This window comes from Myotis brandtii, unplaced genomic scaffold (assembly GCF_000412655.1).
Source record: "Myotis brandtii unplaced genomic scaffold, ASM41265v1 scaffold84, whole genome shotgun sequence".
Taxonomy (NCBI): Eukaryota; Metazoa; Chordata; class Mammalia; order Chiroptera; family Vespertilionidae; genus Myotis; species Myotis brandtii.
Genome location: NW_005371410.1, coordinates 6,208,063 through 6,233,377, shown reverse-complemented (window position 1 = coordinate 6,233,377; position 25,315 = coordinate 6,208,063). Strand labels below are relative to the sequence as shown.

The 25,315-nt window shown below is 42.1% G+C and overlaps 1 protein-coding gene across 6 annotated transcripts in view; it reads right to left on the bottom strand.

Annotated features, from left to right (window-relative positions):
- BCL11A (B-cell CLL/lymphoma 11A (zinc finger protein)) overlaps positions 1–25,315 on the bottom strand; it is a 99,464-nt gene that overhangs the window by 70,491 nt on the left and 3,658 nt on the right. For all 6 annotated transcript variants that reach the window (XM_014532082.1, XM_014532078.1, XM_005884583.2 and 3 more), the window contains exon 2: positions 21,680–22,009. In XM_014532082.1, coding sequence (XP_014387568.1) covers positions 21,680–22,009 — 330 coding nt within the window. The remainder of the gene's footprint in view (positions 1–21,679; positions 22,010–25,315) is intronic.

The following is a 25,315-nucleotide window of genomic DNA, read 5'->3' as shown; positions in this document are numbered from 1 at the left end:
TCTTCATTTATCATCTGCTCCCACCTCCCAGCCCAGCTCGAAAACAAAATATGCCATAGTAAACATAATCCATATATCACACTGTGACACAGCTGACCCCATTAGTGAGCCCAGACTGTCCTAGAGGCAGCATCCTATCATACATTAACAATACAACAGCCGATACATTTGCACAATACAATGAGGGGCGGTGGGGGGAGAAGAGGGGCTATCGGACTATGACATCGTAAACTTCAGATCTGAATACATATTTGGTCACCTGGCTCTTTGGCATGAATGTGATCGTGCTGTCTCTTCTGGTAATAACCGACGGGTAAAGCGGTGCCTCTAGGTGGCTGCCATTCATTCACTCTGTCTGTACCCTTCCTTTGCTTTGGGTTAGGACTAAACTTTTTCTTTTCCCTGTCTTTTTGTTTTTTCTAAACTTGTTTTTTTGTTTGTTTGTTTGTTTTTACCAGAACCAAATAGCATGCAAAATCTGAAATAGGTGATTATCAATGCCCTAGTAGAGCACTCCTAATAAAAAAGAAAACAACCCCAAACACTACAAATTAAAGAGGCAGTCATTTAAATAAATTACTTTTTTATTGAAGCTATAGATCTCGAGTGCCTCTGTCCTATAATATAGAACACGTATTTTACAACTGGTTCATTTCCCCCTCGTCTCAGCACATGGGATAACAGAAGAAAGTTTTAAATAACCATTATCAAAGAATAACTTTGTTGTTTTTCAGCATGCTTCTGCAAAACATAGTTTTCTATGTAATTTAATGCCACAAATAAATGGTATCTGCTGGACCGTGTGGAAAACAGAAACATCCATGCTAAAAGTCAATGGAAAACACCAAATTTAGAAAAGACTGCAAAAATCACATGTCCCAGAACAGGCCATATGCTTTTACCTACATGATGAATAAAATAAAAAAAGAGCATTTTCCCTCAATTTATGCTGTCTTCAACACTAACAGAGGGAGAGTTCTTCTAAACATGTTGCATCCGATGCTTTTAACAAGCAAGAATTTGTAACTCCAAGAACTCAGCATATGTAGGCTATGTCCATACCAAGAAAACAGCTTTCGGGGGAGGAAAAAGGAAAATATCACTGAATTCAGTCAGCTAATTGAATTTAAAATACCTGGTTGTTTGAATTCAACTGGTTTCTTTGTCAAACATATTTCTATTTTGACATAGCTAGAGTTGCCCAAAAAAGCAAGCTTGGAGAAAATACCCATTATACTCCTTAGAGTTTGTAAAAAAAAAAAAAAAATCCCACCAGTTTGCAACAATTAAAAGGTGGGTAAATCTCGGCTGGAAACGCCTGGGCATTGTTACCGTTCATTATACCGTGCTCGGTTTTGCTTCCAGCAATTTGAAAGTTGTTCTTAAGCTTCCTGCCAAGGGAGCATGAGCCCAAGCCTTAATAAACACCATGGCTTCCATCTTTGGGGAAAATCAAGAAGTATTCTGCCCTCTTTGCAGGTGAGCCCCATTCAGCAACTAGACTCCCAAAAGAGCAGGGAACCTGCCTGCCTGAGCTTTCAGAGAATGCTAGAACAGGACGGGAGCTTAGAGAGCCACCCAACCCCAGCAACCCATGTTATTGATGAGGAAACTAAAATGCCAAGAGGCCAAGGACACCCAAGGTCTCACAGCTCAGGGTCAGAACCTGCTTCCCAGACCAGTGTCTTTCCACAATCATTCAAGTCAAAGTTTGGGTCTAGAAAAATCATACAAGACTTCAATTCTCTCCCCAAAACCAGTTCTTGTAATTTTCCCCTGCCTTCGTGGGAGAGTAAATGTCTAGTTATAGGGACTTTACAAATTTTTATTTTATAGCTCTTTTTATTTTTTTACTTTATAGTTTGATAACCAAAAATAGCTCATCATCATGTTCTCAGACTGTCTTCCTAGTACAGGCAGACACTGTTATTTCCTAGTAGGGAATGGTAGCAGGATTGGTAATAAGGACGTTGTTTTTATTAAACATTATGGGGGGTTTTCTGTAACAATGACTTCACATTGCCTTTTTTTCTGTTCCTTTTTCTTTATTTTACTTTTTTCATCATCATTTATTTCTTCTATGCCCTCTTCTAACTCCCCCCTCCCCCACTATAACCACACTGTTGCCCGTGTCCATGAGTTCTCTCTCTTTGACTTCACATTCTAGGTACAAAACAGGTATGGTTTCTCTCACCCTTAACTTCTGCAAAATCTAGAAGGAATCAAATTCAGAATCGGGTGAAAAATCCTACATTTTAGGACGATGTGTTCTAGCAGAAAGCTCTCGGGTTGGCTATATTTTGCTTTTTCCTCCCCGGCAGATTTTTAAATAGTTTTCATTTTTAAAAGGATTTCAACTTCGGATTGTGCCGATGCCAAAGTCTCTATGCATCTAATCAATCAATAAATAAGACAAACAAAGCAGCATATGTTTACCCTTTACCATCCGGGAAGTGTACATTAATTACCGCAGATTGTCCCCTACGCGTCTCCCCCCACCGCAGACAGCAGTGCTCAAAAGGGTCCACAAAATAAAAATGTATGGGGTAATTGAATGGATATTTATAATTAGAACTTAATAATTTGCATCAGGGACAAATGAGCTCTGATTTTAATCGGCAGCGTATTTAGATTAGCCCGAAGATAGTGTAATTTGATGGTTTATAGGCCTCCTCTCGGATTATGAAATAATACCAAGCCTTCCAAGACAGCGGGTCTGTGTCAGGAGTGTGTTCGAGAAGAAGATGCAATGAAAATGTTTGACAACGTGAAAGCAGCCATAAATTACATGACAACTGTGTAAAAGTCATGATGAAACAAATAAAGGGCTGACCTATAATGCGTCTGATTCATTGTGACACACACAACTCCCCGCACTAATCTCTGCCCGGCCAACGCATTCTTAAGCAGGGAACTACTTAGCACTGGGAACGCTGTAAATTATCACTAGTCAACAGCATTGATTTTTAGTCGACATTTCAATCAGGTTGAAGTAGAAATACTACCCAGCTCATCCAACAGCCTCTTACCCAGTGCGCTGCCCCTCTGCGGTCTCCTCAGTTATGGCTTTGTTAAATTTCCATTGCTCTCACCATTCAATATTTATTAGCGCGTTGCCACATCCAGGCACTTGGCCTGAAGGGTCACCGGCCGGCCTCTGGGGACATTAAATTTGTGCTTACCTTGAGGAAGGTAAAACCAAAACAGAAAAAGAAACAAAAGGCCACCATCAGAGAGCTGGCCTGATTTTCAAGAGAATGGAGAGAAAACTGGGGAGGGAGGGTGGAATAGAGGCTAAAGCAATGGTATTCCTGTTATCATTTCAGCTCTGCAGTCTAGGAGTCTGAGCAAACAAAGCTCGGAACTTCTCTTCTGGGTGATCAAGGGATCTCCTGCGGTCCTGGCCCAGCGGGTGGAGAGCCAGTGGAAGAGGTGGAGGGCCGAGAAGCAAGGATGCCAGTCCCAGGGCAGAGTAAGAACCGAAATGGAAGGTTTGGAGTTCGCTACCCACATGCATTCTCAGCAGCCACCTCCACCCCCACCCCCAACACAGACAATCACCTGGGCCCATGTCAATGACAACCTCTTGGGGTTCAACCTCCCTGGGTCCAAAGGGAAGGGCTTACCATGTGAGCAGAGCTCCCAGATGACGCTTGTCAGCGATGAGGCCGACACTTCAGCTCCCCCACCGGCCTCCGCACACAGTAGGTGCCTCTTAACCACCAACTGACTGAAATTATGTAAATGGAGGTCTATGGCGGCCCAGCCAATCGAAAGAATGGGTAATAAAAGGAAAACCCTGACATTTGGTTTTGGAATACATTACGTAATCCCTCTGCAACGAACCTCAGGTCTTGCTTCAGCAAATATTAATGGTGTCGGAGCAGCCTGCGGAGTGACTGGAGGAGGCCACCATGCAGTTGAAAACTTGCCTCAGGGAAAGCCACATGTGGATCAGATGGAGTTGTTGACTGTAGTTTCCATTCAAGTATTCCCTCAAGTCTCCTCGCATGCCTTCCAGACTCGCCTTACCACAGCCCCGATGTGGCCAGAAATGAAAACCTCCTTGAAGCAGATTATTACCCCCTAGCGCCCATCATCCCCAGCACCCCTACACACACACACACACACACACACACACACACACACACACTCACATATACACACACATACATACACACTTACACACACATATACACACTCACACATATACATCCACACACATTCACACACACACACACACACACACTCACACACACACACACATTCACATATACACACACATACATACACACTCACTCACACATATACATTCACACACATTCACACACACACACACACACACACACACTCACACACTCACACAAACACACTCACACATGCTCTCCCGCACAGTATAATGCTGATTCTCCCCCTCCACCTTTTAAAGGCCAAAGAGACAACAGACAGAACTGCTGAAAGTCAGACTTCACCAGCCCTGAAGAGTCCTAGCTTATTTCCTGGTCAGCCTACTGCCGCCTCCTAACCAAGTCATACACAAGTAGTAAAACCTCCTCCCTCTTCTTCACAGGACCCTGGCCCCATGTCTGGCTCACTCTGGACAGATGGAGAAGTGACTACTTGCAAAGCAGAATTCCTTACATTGCAGCCCTTTTCCAAGAGCTCCAAGGCTCCCCCAATATGCCCAGGACAGCCGCCCAGGGACTGGATGGGAACATTCCTCTCCTTCCCAGAAGACTGCAGAACCTGACCACAGAACCCACAGGAGGCCAACCGTCCAGCACCAGGGATTCCCACCCAACTGGTGCCCAGCCCCGCTGCAGAGAGCAGCAAACCTTTTGAGGAGGTGGCAGAGGGTAATGACTGGAAGCCAAAGACTTGAATCCTTAATAACTGTGAACCCTCAGGGAAGTTACTTAACCCTTGGTGAGCCCCAATTTCCTCCTCTACCGAATGGAGCTATTAGGACTTTCCTTCTGGGCTTGCTGTGGGATGGAGTAACAATAGGTCAGATACATAGTATGGCAATAAAAACTCTTGGAATGCATCCTGTGTGGCAAGTAATTTATGTGCCATCTCTCATTTACTCCTTGCATCCACCCTATCAGGGAGATATGTTGGTTCATCTCCATTTCACAGAGGTTAAATGGTTTGCCCAAATTCTCCCAACCAGTCAGTGGCAAAGTAGGAATCTGCACCCCAAATGACTGTCACACACCCGGGCACACGCTCCGGATGTCTGTAAGAACAGAGGCCCAGCATTGAGGGGGCTGCCAATGGAGAGAAGCCCCCAGTCACCTCACCTCACCAGATCTGGCTCCTGAACCATCTCTACCCAGGACCCTCCTCAAAGGCTCCCACAAGAGCCCACCCAAGGCAGAAAGAGGCTCTGAGGGCTTTAGCACCCTCCCTGCCCTGCTCTCCTCTCATCCAGCCTGCTCACCCCCACACAGGGAGGAACTCTGGGGACCCCAGGTCTGACAGGAGAAAGAAGTTCCCAGCCATGAGTCATAATCATAGTGGTAACTCGCTTTTCTCTAGTGCTTACCACATGCCAGGCAAGTGTTCTCATAGAATGCTCCCAACGTCCACGAGGTGGGTCCTGTGACTCCCCCCGAGATACAGATGAGGAAACCGAAGCTTAGAGAGATGAAGAAATCTGCCCAAGCTCACACAACTAGAAATAGCACCACTCCTTCGCCATTTTATTTCATGTACTCACCGAGGCTGAAGAGGACAAAAAAGGAGATAAACATATTTTTAAGAGCCTATCTCCTCCCCCCCGCCCCCTTTCCTTACCACGCAGGTTACAAAGACACCTCGGTGGGAGAGAAGACGGCCCCAAAGGGCTTGGCTGAGTTTTTTGGGGAGATTTGTGGGATGAGCCCACAGACCTCCAAATTTTCCCAGCGTCCATCAGCTATTAGATAAGGAGGGAGAAAAACTCACCTGCCTTGTGAGGCTTCAACCTGGGGAAGTAAACACGAGTTTTTTCATATTTTATTTGGATGGTCACATTGGTGCCTTTTCAAGTCTACGGTGGGGAAAAACAGATTTCATTGTGTGAACTGCCCTTCAAACAGGCCCCCGAACCACTTGGAGGCCCTGTGTCCCCAGGTGGAACTCTATGAACCCGGCTGTGGCCCCAGCAGCCCCTCTGGTGGGACCCGGAACATGCCTCCTGCCATGAGAAACAGGGAAATTCAATTACCTCGCCACTTGTGGCAGGAGGGCAAGGACTGCACATTGAAAGAGCTAAAAATGTCAGGAAGTTCCTGGCTGATGGCTCTTGCTTGCCAACCCTCCTCAGTGAATGCATGATGTCACAATAAACTAGAAAACACAGAAACAGGGCCAAGGGAGATATGATGATCGAGAACAAAACAAGCCTAGACACATGGGTTTGCCACCAGCCCTGCACAGGAAGTGCTGTGCTTCCAACAAGAGCACTTTTTCCCCACTCCTGGCCTTCCTGGGCCCTGCTTGTGTATTATCTTTCTCAGCCACCAACAGATTAGTTTACAGGTCCTTTCCAACAAGGAGTTTAACTTCAACCAAAAAAAAAAAAATAGTTTCCACCGAGTTCCTACGTGCACGCGCAGGCCCATCCACCACGCCCCACCCTGGCTTCGCACACTTCTACTCCGCCAAACGGTGCGCACACACCAAACCCTTCCGATCCTGGGCCCTCAGGTTACTGGCATTATCACAACATTCCCCCCCCCCCCCCCCCCAATTGGCAAGCCAGGAAAGATGATAGAACCTGTGTGTGTCGCCAAAAGACTGGCCTCAACTGGTTGGGGGGGCGGGGAGGGGGGGGGAGATTGAGCTGTCTTTTTTTTTTCTTGCCTTTAACCAAAGACCTGGGAGCATTTTATGTACAGTCAGCAGGTATTTAAAAAAAAAAAAAGAAAGAAAGAAAGAAAGGAAAGAAAGAAAAAACACCACTGAAAAGGCTTGGCTGCACTGGGGCCCTGACACGCTCTCATCTAAAGCTTGGCCCTCGGCCAAGTTCATCTGTTAATGGACAGCCACAACCAAGGGCCTGCACCTCCCCCACCTCCCCGACTCTTCTCTGTTCTCCTACCTCTTTCTAGCTCCTAAACACTAGACATCGATTATGTCTGTGCTTTTCCCTTTCTATTCAAGATAAACAAAGTGCTTCAAGTTCAGGGCACACCCTGGGACCCTTGACAAAACAATCTATCATTCTGTCTGCTAAACCAGTCTGGCTACACCACGGCCGGCAGAGCAACGCTCCCAATGTACAATTTTCCCTTTGTGCTCCTTCTCTCTTGCCACTAACCTCTTTTCTTTACCACCTTCTCCGGAGCAGATGGACTTGACCACTCTGCTTAAGCCGCCCCCTCCCCCCACACCAACCTCAGAAATTAAAGAAAAGAGCGGAGCTCCTGGCTACCCCTCCTCCTGCCCAGGTTTCCCCCCTCCTCCTCTGGGCCCCCACATCCCTCAGACACAGACACGAACCCCCACCACCACCATCCTTCCGACCCTCACACCACAGACACTCCCCCAGAAAAGAAATTCAATGCAGGGACTGGCCCCGCTTTCGCTCCCTGCAAGAATATTTTAAGTGAGTTTTGTTTTAAATCATATCCATTAATTTATCCTGACTTGCAATTAAATGCGAGTACACTTTTTACAACCAGCACGGAATGTATTAATTATTACTACAAATGGTCAAATGAGAGCACAGTCCCTCCTAAAAATATTAATAAAATACATAATAAATAATATTAATGAAACAAAAATAGACTCATAAGGCCCTTGGCCAGGGCTTTTATGATTTCACACAAGGGGAAATCCAGCCAGTGAAACTTGCTATATACATACTTTGGCAGGACTCTGGCCAACCACCATCATTGAACTCTGAGGAGCGTGTTTGTGGGGGGTCAGGGGTGGTGGTGCCCTAGGTGGTGGGGGCTCAGTGCAGACACCACCTCGAGAAGCTGATTGACGGCCACAGTGCACAGGAAGAGCCCACAACGTCTCACAGTGTTGACATGTGGTAGGGAAAAGTTACCCACAGGCTGCTTCCCCTTCCTAAGGCGGCTGGGATCATCCCTCCCCTGAAAGAACAATTAAATCCCTCGACCGAGAGGGAAATGAGCCCAGCCAAATTAAGGCTCAGGGTTCGGGCCCATCAGCACCGCTTAGCTTACTGTACCAGCGCTGGAAGCCACCTTCTTGCCACACCGCCAGGCCCCCACGAACCTGTCTCCACATCACCCAGCCCCTCACATCACCCCCAGCACTCCCTGCCTCCTCCACTCCCCCGAAATCCAACACACCCACAGCACAATTGAATCTAATTAAGATCAGGAAGAAATTTGCATTTTCTTTTCACTGTACCCCCAGTAATCACAGAAGTTCTTCAAATTTTGAGAATTTTGTTCCTCAGCTAATTATTTCCCTCACTTTGCATTTCAAGGCACAAAGACAGTCTATCTCACTGGTGGTCTATTAATAGTTGGAAGTTTTGAGCATCAGAGGTGGGGTGGTGGTGGTGGGTTCCCCTTTTAAAACTATTCTGTCATTTCCAGTTTTGAAAAAAAGGTTTTTTTGTTGTTGTTAGTGGTGGTGATGTTAATGTTTCTTCCAAAAGACAGCTTAGCTGTGCCATTCTGTGCATTACAATTTAGTCTCCCCCTTACAACAGTGACTCTGCCTGGTTTACTGATTTACAGAACCTTGGTATGTGAATGGCAAAAAAAAAAAGAAGAAGAAGAAGAAGAAAAGAAAAAAGAAAGAAAGAAAAAGAAAGAAAATTCCTTGGCATAAGTATATGTTTGCTGATCAAATTTCAGATCATGTGTTGTTCATTATTATGACTTTACTTGAAAAACAGTTTGCCACAGTGAGATGGATTCACTTATATGCCTTCTACCCCTCCACTCCCTTTAAATACTTTGAAAAAACAGTGCAATTTTTTAAAGGTACATTTAAAGCATGAACTGGTTTGGATTAAAACAATGTTTCAACGTCCGTAAATTCCCTCGAAATACATTTTTAAAAGACTTATGCAAAGCCACACATGATTCTGAGGGAGCAAATGAGATTGTCCCACCAACAAAATTTAATGGTGATTTAAGAAAGCCTAATACTTTTCATTTACTTCCTGTAGAATTACTTGTGTACTTGACATTTATACAGTTTCTCCATTATATAACAATCTACTCTGGGTACACCAGATTATGCCAATCTATTAGAATGAAATTTGTACTCCATATAAGCAGAAGTTTCCAGTTGGTTTTGACTTACCATTATGTTTCAATGTAAAGTGTTATTATATCTGGGTATAAAGCACAGCTACTCCCTGCTCACGTTTTTAACTCTAATACTGTAATCTTTCTTGCTGCTTCTAGGGCTGTGTCAGTGTTTACATTCCTGGAAGTTAAATAAACCTACATGGCAAAACTCCTGGATAGACTGAATAATAAGGCCTGTGATGACTAAACTGTTTACTTTTTACCTTGTTAGGATCCTTTTCTTGTAAAGTTTAGGGGAGAGGCAGGGAGAGAGGGAATGGGGGGCGGGTGGTGATATGAGATAGAAAGAGAGATTTACACACTGGCTTCCATATGTCACAAAGACCTTCCTACCCGCAACCAACGCGATTATAGCAGTGTGCATGAGTTAGTTTTGCCTTCTTTTGTTTTGTTTTGTTTTCTTACATACCAGGTCATCTGAATACCCCCCTTCTCTACTACCCTCCCTCCAATAAAAAGTATGAACCTTTTTTTTTTTTTTACCATTTTCAAATAGCAAATTAGCCATTAGATTTCATCATATCTTAGTAAAGCAATTACATCAAGAAAATGATAGTGCGTGTGGAATCAATTATGCATGCAGTTGGCCGGAGACCAAAGGCTGTGAAGTCGGAGAGGGCAGAATCGCTCGACACACACAAATAAAAAGCCCCTGGATCTCACAGATGGACCCCATCAGTTCATCTTACTGCCTAAAAAGTTCATGCACTTAATAATTTATTTGTGTTCTGGATACTGTTTCCCAGCTGAATATTAACAACTTTGAACTGAAGCATGCTTTTAGCATGGTATGGATGGAAGTCACGGTAGGGCAGGGCTCGGGTCCCTCAGAGGTTAAAATTGTAGTTATGTTTCTTACACACTGTTCATTTTCCATCACAATTTATTTTCTTTCATTACACATTCCTTTTAATCGGAATATCAGTTTCAGTGTTCTGATTCTGCTCGTTAACCAGTGATAAACTCAGACACCAGAGATGAACATCAATAACACGGCACAGGCGGTTCAACAGCACAGGCAAACGCCAAAAAAAATCACAGGCTCTCAAAAATCGGAAACCGTTAGTTAGCACCTTGTTTTCACAACCAGGGCACTTGTGTACCTTGAGGGAGGCACCCGGGAGCCAGAGACCACGATTTACTTGAGTGACGAGGGGAGGACACAGAGAGAGAGCTGCTCGAGAGCCGCAGCCAAAGGAGGCCAGGCCCAAGACATGTAGGTGCCAGCCACACAGTGAAAGAAGAAATCCGAAGCATTGTTAGAAAGGTCTGTAGTTTGCAGCCGTTTCTCTTCCAAAGGAGGAGGCTGATGTCTTCATTCACTGGAATATTCGAGCCTCCCTGCCATCAAACTGCTAACAATAAGACTGCCCACAACTTTCGTGGGGGAACAGGGACAGGCAAGGCAGATTTCTGTACGTATCTGGATGTGCCTCAATCACACACTTAAATTTCACAGTCTTCTCCCCAAATGAGAAGGATTTCCAGCCAACACTTCCACAAACTGCACTTCACGTTAAAAGAAAACGGATAAAACATATGTCATTACTTAAGGTCAGACTTCTAATTCCTCAGTTCACTAAAGGAAACTTGGCAAGGAGATGCGTCATTTTGCTCCTTTCTACTGGGGCATCCGAGGAGGAGAGCCACTGAGGCAGCTAATACACAAAACATGATCAAAAGTGATTAACAACAGCTTCATATGCAAATTGCATTAATGAAGGAGTGCAAAGTCATCATGTAAATTAAATATGTCAAATCTCTTGGTGAACTTTCAATCTTGAGAAGAAAAAACACTGCTTTAATTTTTTTACATCATCAATTTTGCAAGATTGAAAATCTAAGAATCTTGGTGCTATAAACAATTTTCACCTTTTTTTTCTCCTTCAGCAGGCTGACAGGCCAGCCTGATGTGCACCGAATGTACATGTTAATAGGCCAATCAAAAATGCAAAACAATTCGCAATTACTGGAAGGACCTAATGGTCATTAGAATTTACAACTAGGTAATGAACTGAAGTCTGCCCACACCATGCATATTCATAAAGCAATTTAGCCTTTGAAGATTAAAGAAGTGCTTAAAATTCAAATGAGCTTTAGCAAATTATCAGTAAGATTCATCCAAAAAGCAAAGGGTTTTTCTTCCTATGATTTCCTCATTTTTTTAATGCAAAATTGTTATATCTTCCAGACTGAGCTTAAACTAAACATTGAGCTCCCAGTGAAGCCGAAGGGGCTAAGAGACAAACAGAGGCAGCAAACATCGTTACGGACTTTGTTCATAAAACTAAGCCCTTAAGAGCCAAACCTATCTCTAAACATGGTAATTTATCAAAAACAGCCCAGAGTTGCTCACAGGCAATACTGCACAGTCCTCCAACAAAACAGATTAACACGAGTCCCACCACCCTCCCCGAAAGCCTTTTCCCCCTCAAGTTGAGTCTCCTGTGTAAACATCCACTATGGTACAAAAACAGCTTTTTCATCAGCGTGGAGTGGCATTCACTTTAGAAGTTTCTGCTTCCAAAGGGAAAAGAGCAAGAAAGGAGAGAGCATAGGAGGCAGGGGAGTGAGATCTGGTTTGCTTCCGAAGAGTGAAAATCCTGTCGTGGGATATTTATCTTCCTGGGGGTTCCCCCATCCTGCCCTGGCAGCTTTTAATCCAAGAGGAACGGGTCATGCAGACATCAGCTGACATTCAGAAAGTTGTGTGTCCACCCACCACCACCGTCCCACCCACCCCAGTTATTAGAGAGTGTCATGGGAATTTGAATGTTCATGCTTCCCAAGGGCCGGTCTGGAGAAGAATCTAACTCACCCCTTGAATGCTACGTCACGCCTTACTAATCTCATGACATTTCAGCAATTCTAGTGATAGAATTCCCGGGGAAGGTCTCCTCTTCCCCCATCCCAAACACCCAAGGCAGGTGAAAGCACTAAAGTGTATGTGAAAGTCCTGTCTCTGTGAGTGTGCAAGTCAGACTGGGAATAACAGCTTTGAAAGAACCACATGCCCGAGCTCACTGCTCCACTGCTGGACCCAAAGGGCTCTCTGCTTTGGTGACTGTGTTTGAACCCCTATTGAAAATATTCCAGTAACTTCTCTCTGCCACCCCTCACCCCCTGCAACCCCCTGCCTCCAGGCTCAGATGTCTTCCTTGAGCTGATCTTACCCGAAATGTAAGTCTATCCAGGAAGAGGGAAAGAGTCGGAGGGAAAAGGGAGAAAAACCTCAGGTACTATCCCTGATTCCTTGACTCTCTTTTCCATGGGCCCTGCTCAGAAACGTGCCACCTTTTAACATTTATTAGGAAGAATAGGATGCAGAGCTGCATGTAACCTGCATCCACAACCATCTGTATGAGCCACAGGTCCACAGTCCTGACCAATTCCGTTTGACACTAATGTTACTCTACATGAGTAGAGTTCAATGAGGGTTGATATGGGATGTGACAGAGTAAATCAGAATTAGATTAAAAACAAAAGTTTAGAAACCGATGCTACACTGCAGAGCAAATGGGACTTGAAGGCAAAATTTCCCTTAACTGCCTTCAAGTCGTTTCCCCTATTAGAGTGTTTGCCTGCCACCCCCTTGCTGGCAATGCCACAGTCACATCAGAGAGTAGAGTGTGATGCATATAGGAAGGCTTGAGATAGGCCTCTTCAGATACAATACCTATATATTTAATATATAGCAATTAACTTCTGGTCAGGAGTCTGCAGGCAGCAAGCTGCCCCAAGCAGATTAGGGGGGGGAGAGGGCCCAGAGCTGGGACAAGCACAAAAGACAGGTCCAACAACAATGCCTGCTGTCAGCAGCTGAATTATTTTTATACAGGAATTTTTATCTCTATTGTACAAACAAGTACGTGTCTGTGCAGACTTGTTAAGCAATCCACTTGTATGTAGAATAAGATTTTTTTTTCTTCCTTGCTACCAGTCACACAGCTCCAAGATCAGAAGAAATACATAGTCTTTGAAGCTGCTCAAATGTTTTAGTTAAAAGGACAGCAGTTGTTTTCAAAGATCCAAGAGTATCTTTATCAGAATTAAATTTTTCCTTATTGATTTTTCCCCTTAACATAACAAAAACATAACATGAGAAGGTTACGATTTATTATTAAAATTTTTTCTCAGCCTTTAAATCATTCTTCAGTAGCCAATGTTCACTCTTAAATGTAAAAGAAAAACAATTTTTTAATCTTAGGACGAGATGGAGTAGCAGAAAATCATGAGCTTTAAATTTAACATTGGTTAATGTATTGTTTTAACTGTGAAGTCAAAGACTTGGGGTGGGGGGCCAAAATGAGGAGCAAATGCCTCATTGTGAGCTGCTCCTTAAATGTAAATAAATCATGAAATCATGGTATCCCCTGAGTGGGTAAAGGGAAATGCTTCAGATTTTTTTTTTTTGGCCCAAATAGAAACTCCATATTTAAAATGTAAAAAAGATCAGGCATGACATGTAGGGCTTTGTGCTCCAGCTAAGGTAAGAACCCAAGCTACACCTTATTTCCCTAAAAATTAACAGATGTAATTTTTTTTGCAGCTCTTTTATGCATCATTACATATCAAGAAAATGAACAACTGATGAATATAAATTTAAATGCCCTGATGCATTAGCAGAAGGCTTCCTTGTGTTTTTTAGAAAGTTCAAACAGAAAATAGAAAGGGGGGTGCACAACAGCACCTGTGTTCTTTTCAAAAGCACCTTTGCAGGTTTCACAATAATTCCATTCTCCATTTTAATGGGATTTTTTAATCAGTGGACTCACCTCTATCTAAAACTAAGATCAAATTGTAGGTGTAATTGTTCGTTGCCAGTGCTAACAAGAGTGAAGATACAAACAGAAACTCATTGTGAGTGACCAAAGGTCCCCAGGTATCCCCTTCATCAACATGCCTGCTCCAGGTTCCCACTGGGAATTCCCTGGCTGCCCAATTCAATCTGGTCACAGGCTGCCAACCCTATCTAGCAAAGGGTGTGCAAGGAGCTTTCTCACCTCTTTTACAGGAAGTTTAAACCTGATCATCTCACCTTTAGTGGATATGATTTGCTGTTGAACACTCTAAGAACTTGGTATTTTATCTTTCCAAAGAGATCAACAAGGAAAGAGGAGAGCAGCAGAGGGAGCGAGCCTCGTCCTTGTACTCAGCGCCCTGGCTCAGAGCAGCAACCTGTTCAGGTAAAGCTTCCAGCGGCATTGCATCAGATCCGCTCCGATCCGTCTCTAGGGTGAACCCAGAGATGAAACACTGCGGTTCCCTGTCTGCACACTTCTCATTCGCCAGTTCCTGGCAGCTTATTTTTCCAAGTGTTTTGTTTCAGGAAACGTGTGTATTTTTCTTTGTATGTTTTGTGGATTTACCACAACTGGTTCTGACAGCTGTTGATTCTGTTAAATGAACACATTATAAAAATCCTCTTTAAAACCTCAAGCAACAGTGGACTCAAAAATAATGGTAAAATATTTTAATGGAGTTCCAATTGAGAGTGGGTTAAAAAATAATAATAATAATAATAATAATACAAATGAAGGTACAGAAGTCCTTCAAGACAGCACTAAATTTAAACTGAATGTCTGTATGTGCGTGTGCGTTTGTGTGTTTAATGGAGTAAGAGGGGTGTTTCAAATCACCACAAATATTTACACTGTACACCCTTTGTTCAAATCACATACTTTTAGCAGGAGAAGCTGGAACTGTGGCTATTTAAAATTTTAAATATTCAAACGCCTGTAATTAACCATATGAAACAAATTATGTCACATTTCTCCATACCAGCACATGCAAAAAAAAAAATCTGATGGTGGATGGAGAGGTGGCAGAGTTGGGGAGACAACTCCAGGAGGAGGAAAGGATGATGTTTTCATTTTGCTATAGATCAAAGAACAAGAATGGGAACTGTGGCATATCGAGCATTTTTACATCGCTGTCTTTCACACTGGGCTATCTAAGTTTACACAATTCCCCAGGCTAGCTGCATATTAAGCTGGCTGTGTACAGCTTTATTATGGTGCGGTGGTGGGAGAAGCATTAATATTCCGGCTCCGCATCTGACAGGGCATTTACATGCGCCCATCTGAGCGGCACCTGAGAGCTCCTCCAAGGTGCAGGCACTGTGTGCCTATTGTAAAGGCAAATGAAGCTCACCTATTCCCTGCTGGGGTCAGAAGTGACCTCACCACCCCCCATGCCTCAAATCCTTCCCTTGCCAACCGAACTCAATGCCATCGCAGAATGACGAATGAGCTCAGAAATAGACCCCCAGTTACGAACCCTGCAAAGAACAGCAAAAGCCTTTGCTGAAATGTTTTAAAAATGCATGGGGAGTGCAGCTGGCCAGTAAAAAAGCAGGACGACAAATTCCAGTGAACCCAATATGGACTACGTTACAGTCTAAAACTGATTAGAAATACAGTCTGATGTTTACTGGCTTCAAATTGAGTTTGGCATCAAGCATACTGGCTTTAATAATGCTGGCATTTTTTTTATTATTATTTTAAATCTGCCTCTGGTCTCCAGGAGCACATGTGGAGAGCTAAAGCATTCTTATTCGTCAGGTTACATTTCCTGGAAATTAAGTTTGTGACAGAAAATGACTCTAGTAGCAATAATATGGTTCATGCTCAAATTAATTAGGTCATTGTTGTAAAAACTACATGGCAAATTACAAAGGTAAATTTACTGATATTGGCCAGAGCTCTATACCCTGGAAGTAAAGGGGAAGCAGCTGAAGGATGCTGATTTACCTGGGTAGGAGCAAAGAACAGAGGAGGGAGGGATACAATGGCCAATTTTCTATTTGTATTACAAATAAAAAATACTGGTCATTACCCATTCAATTATTATAGTCTGAACATATTTTATGAACTTTATTAATGTCCTCTAAATTGACACATAAAATAAAAACCTGCTTGATTTAAGATAATGTTCAAAATGGGCACTAAGTTTTAAAAAAAAAATTTTTTTTTAATCCTTGTAATAACAACACTGCTGACATAACCATGACCCAAATGAAATCTGAACAAGCAGAAAGGTACTAAAGATCCTTGGTGATTAAATCTCTTGCTAAAAAAGTGGCAAGGTGCCAGGCTGGGTCCAGCTTGATGCTAAGTGCTTTTTATTGCACAAAGCTGGTACTACTGTCTGTAAAAACAGACTTGGGCTTGGGGTAAATTTTGTCAAATGATTTCTTTGTGCAATAAAGGGAATGAACGGACCAACCCAAGTAGATTAAATTAACATCGAATGACACAATCTCGTTGCATCTCCCTAGCTGTGCTCCTTCAGTTAAATTTCAGATTTTCCCCCAAAGGAAAGACAAACTTTCTTCCTTTCTCCCAGACTAATGTGGGAAGCCACCATTCATCTGTTCTCCTTTATTAAACATTTTCACTAAGAAATCACGAAATTCTGAAAAATGCTTCCCTAGGATTTGCATGTTTGCTGTATACTCCAATGCAGTCCTCCCACATCAGTCAAACGACATTGACGCTGCAGTGTGAAATTAATGATTTTCCAGGACTCTAAAATGTGCCATTAATATGCATCCAACTCGCCTCTTCCCTGAGCTCAGGGTTTGCTGTCCTGACATTGCCTGCACGTTTCTACACCCACTTGCATTTTTCCAGCCCATGGGCAGCTCCACAATTAAATGCCACATTCACCAGGAGAAAAGGTGTGCAAAACAGATTTCAGATCCTTTAAAGTAAAACTCACAACTTGAAACACAACAAGGAATGGGGTGATTTAAGAAATTACAGCACTGTTTTCTTAAGCTTTCAGAGAATAAACACAGAGAATGGGAGGGAAACTTTCTCCCTCTGCTCCTGTTCTAGAAGTGAATACATATTTGTGTTTCCAATAAAAGGCCATTTTTACATTAACTGTCTGTAACAGCGGGAGACAGAAAAACTCACACAATCGCCACATCACACACAGGAGGATCTTCATATCACGTGGCCCTATTCTCAAAACTATTATTTATAAAAGACAACTGGGAAAATGCACAATGCATCTTTTCTGTGTCACCGAAAGGAAACTGTCTGCACAACTTGGGATCTTTGGGCTCTTCCCCCTTTTAGATTTTTTTTTTTTTTTTTTTTTTCCTTTTTGGCTTTCCGAAGTAAATTTAGCAGCCATGTGGGCCACTGTGTTTAATTAAGCTTTCAAAAGTCCTCTGACAATGCCAACAATTGTAAGACACTTCTGCGGCTCAATCATGCAATCACTGTGACAGTTCTATTTACAATTTGTCTTAGAGTTTCTCTGACATTGCACTTTGACAAAACATCCAAGCTGCCAGTTCACAACCTTTCTCTGTCTTATTTACAAATACAGCTTGTATGTAGGGCTCCCAGGCTCATGAACATGAGTCTTTGGGTAGTGGCCTCACAAACATAGGCTCCTAGGGAAAATCCTAGGTATTTAGTAGGAAACAATATTCTCTAGTCTGTGGATTCTGAAGGTAAATAAAATGTTCATCAGTATATTGGGGGTTGTTGTTGTTTAGCTGCCATACTACTAAAAATTCACTTCAGCAGTCAGTGGTTTTTTATTCAGAATCACACAAATAAAGAAAAATGAAAAAATAACGAGTCGTAATACGATACTATCGTTTATAGTCTCATTTACAATTACACTGTAAAGTATACAAGTACATCCTCCAGTTCAGTCTGAGCTGGCATTGGGCACAAAGAGAAAAGGCAAGTTGATTTTCTAAATTCTGAAAAGCATGAGCATGTTCTACTTGATTTACCTTTAAGTAACGTGCTAATGTATTTCTGTTCTGAATGAGTAGTTCTCCCTTCATTAGGGTATCTGTCTTACATAGTATTATCTAGATATGAAGTGTAGGCAAATAATTGTTACATACCCTGATATAAGTGTCTCTCTTCATGATTGTAAGGAGGAAAATAAATGTTACGTATCAATAGTAGTAGACTTTACTAAATTTTGTAGGATTTGTCATATCGTCTCCCATTCTCTCTCAAAGAAAAAAAAAACTATGTTTATGATAGCCCAATCCAAATTTAAAGATTTCTATGTGCAACAAACCAAAACCTCAAATCTGATATGTAGGATAATATTTTTTGGCCTTTTCTATAACTGAACAGCAGTTTTACATCCACTAATCTCCAATTATTATTTCCCCATCATAAAATATGAGACTAGAAAACAAAACCAACCCCCCTATTAAGAGCCCTGGCTGCCAGTCAAAGGCTGCTGATATCTGATGGTGGATATTTGACACACAAACTGATGAACTGGGCCCCACACAGTATAACCTGCTCATTTCCAGTTACATTAACACCATTTCAATGGTCTCAGTGAATCACAGTCACACAATATTTTGACTATTTGAATAAAGTGAAAAAAGCAACCTGATCAATGTATATGTGTGTAGGTAAGACGTGTGCATGGGTAAAGTGCTGGGCACATACCCATCAATTCACCAGGTAAAAATTATCCTTTCTAAAAACATACTCAGCTTTGAGAGGCCTATGTACAGTCAAAATGAATATCATTTTACTGAAGATTTAAAGAACTCTATCTTATTCTCCTATTTGAAAGCCCTGAATTTTAAGCTTTATTTATCTCAGGAAGATCTGTCGCTGTTTTATTCCTGCTTCCTGCCTATAAAATGGCCCAGAGCACACAGTGAGCTCAAATCCAACTTACATCACTTTAATAAAGCCTTTCCTACACGGCGCACTTAAATGACTACCTTTTATGTGGTTGCCAAACATATTCTTCCAGAGATTCATCAATACAGCTCTTTCCCAATACAGAGCGTTGCTTCTCCTTTATTTTTGTGACACGATTCAAATATCTACTGAATGATTACTCTTATTGTTTCCTTCCTCGCCATAAAAAGAGAAGCAGACTTGGAATTGTGAAGACGTGCTTGAGAGAAATGGGCTGGGAGTACACAGCTGTCTTCCAGAACTTCGCTTCAGAGGCACCTGAGGGCCAGGGCATCTTAATTTATGTGCAATAGTAGAATGTTAATTTCACCATAGGAAACTCTTAATTCATTACTGTGAATTATGAGAAGTCGTGATGCTAGCTACTGACATCTCGCTTTGAGATGTGACCATGCTATTTATGTTCAGCCAATTCCAGGGTGGGAACAGGTGATTAAACACAATGAAATGGAATCAAGGCTTTGTAATTATTCGTGCATGCAAGGTTTACCTCACCTGGGTCGAAGCACTTGTGCACCCATCATCTCAGTGAAATTATTTCATATTGGACCTATAAAATATATTTTAAACTTGCCCCTTTTTTTGGCTTCTCTGGGCTCTGTTATTGTACTACTTCTTGGAAAAAATAATAATAAAACCTTTACGACAACCAGAGAGTTAAGGAACATATCTTTTCTTTCCCTGCATAGATTCACAACTATAACAGCAAAAAGCCTTTACTGCAGGGCCCAGCTTTCTGAGTCCTCCTCCAAGTACAGAAGCACAGAATTTTCGAGCTGGTTAATCTGAGACTGAGTAACCTATCTGGGACCTCAGTAAGAAGTGTGGTTTTAATTCTTGCTTGACAGACACTGTGTTTTGTCTTTTAAACGGGCAGCTCAATATGTAAATACGATGTTACATCACGCAAGTGTTACTCCATATTTGGTGATTTAGAAAGGCTTTGGATCTCCGAAGATGACAAATCCCCTTCCGCTTGCTCTTGCTTCATTAATCATGCCTTACACTTCTGTTCATTTTCCTTCCAGTCACAAGACAGCACATGGAAATGGTCACTGCTGTATCCTACTGGGGGGTGGGGGGGAAGCCCCCGCGGGGGATAGAATCTTAACCTACCCGTCACATAAGCTCAATGTTGTGGATTCGAGAAAAATATTTTGTAAATGCAGCTTCTCTGGGAGCAGATTTCTCATTTCACTGAAGGAAAAGTATCTGAATACTATTGCAGGACGCATTTAAAAAGAAAGAAAGAAAGAAATGCCACGTTTGATTTTAATGACCAAATTCCAGAGGGGGAGAGAAGAAATAATATGACATTTAATCCCCTCTGGACCACTGACCTACTATAGTTCAACTTTGTGGTCAAACTAGGTCAGAGAGACCAGTTACAGTGAATCAATTGATTATATGCACTATCTTTCCTAAAACTGAACAAATCTCTTATCTTTGGGGGAGGGGACAGGGGAAAACAGAGGCAAGTGATCCACCGACAGGCAAGCCATTTTTGTCACCACAGAATCTGCATTCAGTTTGTCTTATGTGTTAAATCACTGTTGTTTCACACAAATGCTTTAAGGGCCACTATATAGTGTTGTGTTTATCTCTTAGAGTAGGGATGTAAGTCCCTCTGCTAGCTGTTAATTCCTTTTCCCTTGAGCTGCTGAGAAACCCACACACCTAGTTACCTCTCTGCTAAAATTAACCAAAGGAAGGAGAGCTGTTGAATGTATTGTGCCTATTTTTCTGAGAGAATTTTTATATTGTGTTACAGCACAAACAGTGGAAGTCTGGACTGGACATTTGTAAGGGTGACATGTGGTTGTGTAAACCACAAACAAAATCAAGATACATCTGTCAAAACCACATCAGAGACAAGAGAGAGCACAGAGAAGCATTTATCATTTAGCTGAGGAGGCAGGCTGCAGGGAGCAGCCGTTCCTGTCAAACCAACCTTTTGAAATTTCCAACATGCCCTTAAACTTTTCGAGTAAGCATGTCTGTGCGCTTCAGCAACTGCCCTCTCTACTCTGGCCTGGCCAGTCGAAAATGGCATCTTAAAGTCAAGGTCACGGTGTCATCCCACCACGGGGCTGTGTTTAATTACAGCCCCATACGGGCTGACAGCCAATATGGATCCAAGGCTAGCCCTGAAGCTCAGTTAACTCTTTCCACCCCCTCCAAAAATGCCTGTCAGCCCAGCCCACTTCGTGGAGGCCCTGAGAACCAACTGCAGCCCTGGGAGGTCTGACCAGGTGTTCTGACTCAAACAGGTCACTGGCCCAACTACAGATGCCTACATGGCCACATTGTCTCTGACTTGTTCTTCCAGGCTAGAAAGGGACACTGGAAACTGAGCTAAGTGTAGTAAGATTCAACACTTAAAAATGAGAAGGGAAGAAAAGAAGGAAAGAAATTCAGAATCAGTAGATCCAGAGAGAGGGTATCAGATGTGTGTACCGATTCCACCTACATCTGACTCAGTGGAGTGGAAAATATTTATTTTTATATTGTGTCCTGGATGTCAGCAATTGGAATGATTATTTTAACATTACAGGCTGTCATGGACAGTCACATGGAGAAATACAGAAAGCACTCCACCACTCCTCAGTGCTTGGCTACAGCGCCTCTGAAAATGAAAAGAAAACATGCAAACAGCTTTTCTCCTTGCTTCTCATTTACCTGCTATGTGTTCCTGTTTGGGGCAAATTCCTCTAGATGACGTTGATAAACAATCGTCATCCTCTGGCGTGACCTGGATGCCAACCTCCACAGGATTGGATGCTTTTTTCATCTCGATTGGTGAAGGGGAAGGTGGCTTATCCACAGCTTTTTCTAAGCAGAGGCTGCCATTGCATTGTTTCCGTTTGTGCTCGATAAAAATAAGAATGTCCCCCAATGGGAAGTTCATCTGGCACTGCCCACACGTGAGGAGGTCATGGTCCCCTTCTGGAGCTCCCAAAGGGCCGTGGTCTGGTTCATCATCTGTAAGAATGGCTTCAAGAGGTTCGGCTGTGGTTGGAGAAACAAAAGCACAATTATTAGAGGGCCAGAAAGGAGAGAAAAGGCAGAAATACATTATCAACTCCATCCCACCCCACCACATTATGTAAAGTATTTCTAGGCTCTTGCTTATAAATCCCAGAAAATGTGAACACCTAAAATGTACAAAGCTGTGGAGGTGGTCAGCAAGAAAGCAAATTTATCAATGAGGCAAGTCATCATATATTTAAAGAAATCATCATATGTTTAAAATCTAACTTGGAAAACTCCAGAAATACACACACACACTACAAATGTGTCTGGTTTGTGAGTTTGGGAAGAATGTGACTATTAAATAAAGTTAAGGCAGGGGACATAAAGAAAGCTTAATAACTATCCCCCCCCCAAAAAAAAACTCTGTAAAAACACAGATTGAAACCAAGTTTCTTTTTTTTTTTCCCCTACATACTAAGTTGTCTATTGTTTCAAAGAATAAAAGGAGAGGTGAATAAAAACACACACCCTTTGTGTGTGAATGTATATACTCCTAAGTTATACAGAGACATAGCTTCATAAATTAGAAAGCTACTATATCACACAGAAAATGTGCCACATTTACACCGCCGTAATAAGAAAACGACTGCATTCACCTGTGAAACGGATCTAAATAATAATCATAACGCAGCATCATTCACTCTGCCAAAAACCTTCCTGATCTCACGCTCAGCAGTGCCACAAAATCAAAGAAATACCAAATTCACTGGCAATTCTTCTCAGACACATTAGCTAAATGGGATACTTTTGAGTACTTAAGAAAATAAGCCAATTAGTCATTTTTCATTCTGAAGAAAGAAAGCCTAAAATATCCTAAAACATGTTTGTACTTGGTGGCCTCCATCACATAAAAATCAGAATGGTCAAGCAAACGCCACATTTCAGAATAAGGCTGAGAAGCCCTTTCTTTAGACTTGAAATACTTTGCCTCATGTTGTCAAAGTTGACTAATTTTCTGAATGAGCTCTAAAACGCTTCATTATGGGACTATTTCTGCACACATAATCACCAGCGATGGTATAACAAGGTAGATACGTCTTTTATTCCTGTTTCCTTTTTTTAAAAAACACTTTGCACCAAAACACTCCAGCATCTATTGGAACAGTTTCTATTACTGTTTAACCTTCCAAAGGGGAAAAGAGAGTTGGTAAGTCTCTGCTTCTGAAACCTTATGCTTACGCCATTAAAAAAAAAAAATCATAAAATACAAAACACTTCCAGGATGCTGCCAGTTAATAAAACTGAAGCAGAAAATGTACAAGTCTTAAACAGTTAATCAGTCTGACCTTCTTTAGCAAGCTGCCAATTTCACATTTAATGAACTTAAAGCCACAGAGAATCAAAAAATAGATTTTAATTTGAGTGTAGAATATTGGAACAGATTTTGATAAAGTGCAAAAATCCAGTGAACTCAGGTTAAATTTATTTCAACCCTACCCAGGCTGAATATTGAGGGGGAAGATCTGGAGTAACTCCCAGATGTGCTGGGTGAAATAATATTGAGAGAGCCCTGCCTAGCTGCACCTGTGCTCAAGTAGGACATGTCATAATTTCTAGCCTCTGGTACTCCTCCTAATTTAACATAAGGTCATCACAGGAATATGAAGGTTATATTCCTACTAATAAAGGCAGCGAGGTGAACACTTATGTTTCTTTGCCCAACATACTGACCAAAGTATAAATACAAAATACACATGAATACTTCTCAAATAAAAAGAGACAGACGGAAGTGCTTATGCATTATGCCTCTATGTCATTTTTCTCCTACATTTGCTTTCATTTTGACCAAGTGAGAAACTGAATAGAGAAGTCATTGTCCCAGATCCCTGCTATTTGAATTCAGGATTTTAAGTACACATGGACAAATGTGGGGTTTTTGTTGTTGTTGTTTTTCAGCATTGACTACAAGTTCTGAGGTTTACAGACTAAAGAAAGATTCAGGAAAAATATTTTATTTTATTAAAGTTAGTAGTACATAGACCCTTGGCAAAAAACACACACAAAAAACAACAACAACACTTTTTTTTTTTTAACTCCACTGTTAAGATTCTCTTTCTGTTCCCAAGGCCTGACACATTTCTGAAAGCGGAAATATTTAGGAGTAAATGGAAATATTCTCCTAGGTAGCAAATAGTTAAAGGTAATGCGGTACAAAACAGACTTGGTTAAAGTCTTCTGAATGTAGTGACTGAACTGATTTACAATCAAAACCAGGAAATGAAGTGGTAATTCAGAGGTTGCTGATTACACCTCCACATTTCACCTAATTAATTTTATAGGAGGCAAAGTTCTTGAAAATAACAAGATGATCAAATGTACAGATATAAAACCTGTAACCTCAACATTTTCTATGCTCTTAACGTAAATTATTGCTAATTAACAAGAATTATATCCTAATGTATGAAATAATGTTTAACATCAGGCTCCCTGCAAAACATTTGCTAGTGATGTTCAGAAAAATACCAATACGTGTTCTTATTATTGCTGCTATATTATTAAAAATCAGACGGAGTGGGGCACAAAGAAAATATGAAAATACAATTCTCTTGGTGTAGTCTACTGATTTGCATTGACATCTTTTCTCAGTGGCAATCAACATTTCCTTTCTGGGCATCAGATAATTTCTCTGTATTTTAATGCAAATTCCTCTTTCCCTAAAAATATTCCTAACCTCAGCCATTTTACCCCCTCCTTCAATTCAACTCCATCCTCCTTCGCCCCCACAATACCATCCTTTCTGAGCTCCGGCCTAAGCTCTGGCTACAAAGCGGGGAGTCCAGGATTGAAGTGGAAGGGAGTGGGCAAATAATCATAATAATTAGCGCGAATTCTCTACAAGAGAAAGAAATAGAAAATAAAATGCTTCTGCGTTCAAACAGCAAGACAGACTGAAACGTCTCAATGCCCCAGCGGCTGACTGAGAGATCTTTCCTCTTTCTGCTGTTGCAAAGGAATAAATTTAAATTTAAAAAAAAAAAAAAAGCCTTAGAAGAAATATAGGGAATGAGCGAGGGAAACTAGGGCTGCTGGGGAGGGGGAGGGGAGAAGAGATCTGCCTTCAAGTTTGCTTTCCAAGTCCTTCCCTTTGATTGTCTTAACAGGGTAAGGAAGCAAACCGAGACTGAAATGCCGAGAGGAAAAGCAAAGAAACAAAAGCGAAGGCAGGGGCGACAGACCCGGGGCAGGGGGCCCGCGGGGGCGGCCGGTGCAGAAAGTGAAGTTGGGTGCAGGGACTCTGAGGCACAAAGCGAGCAGCAGGCTGGCTGCAGGCTCCTGCCCCGC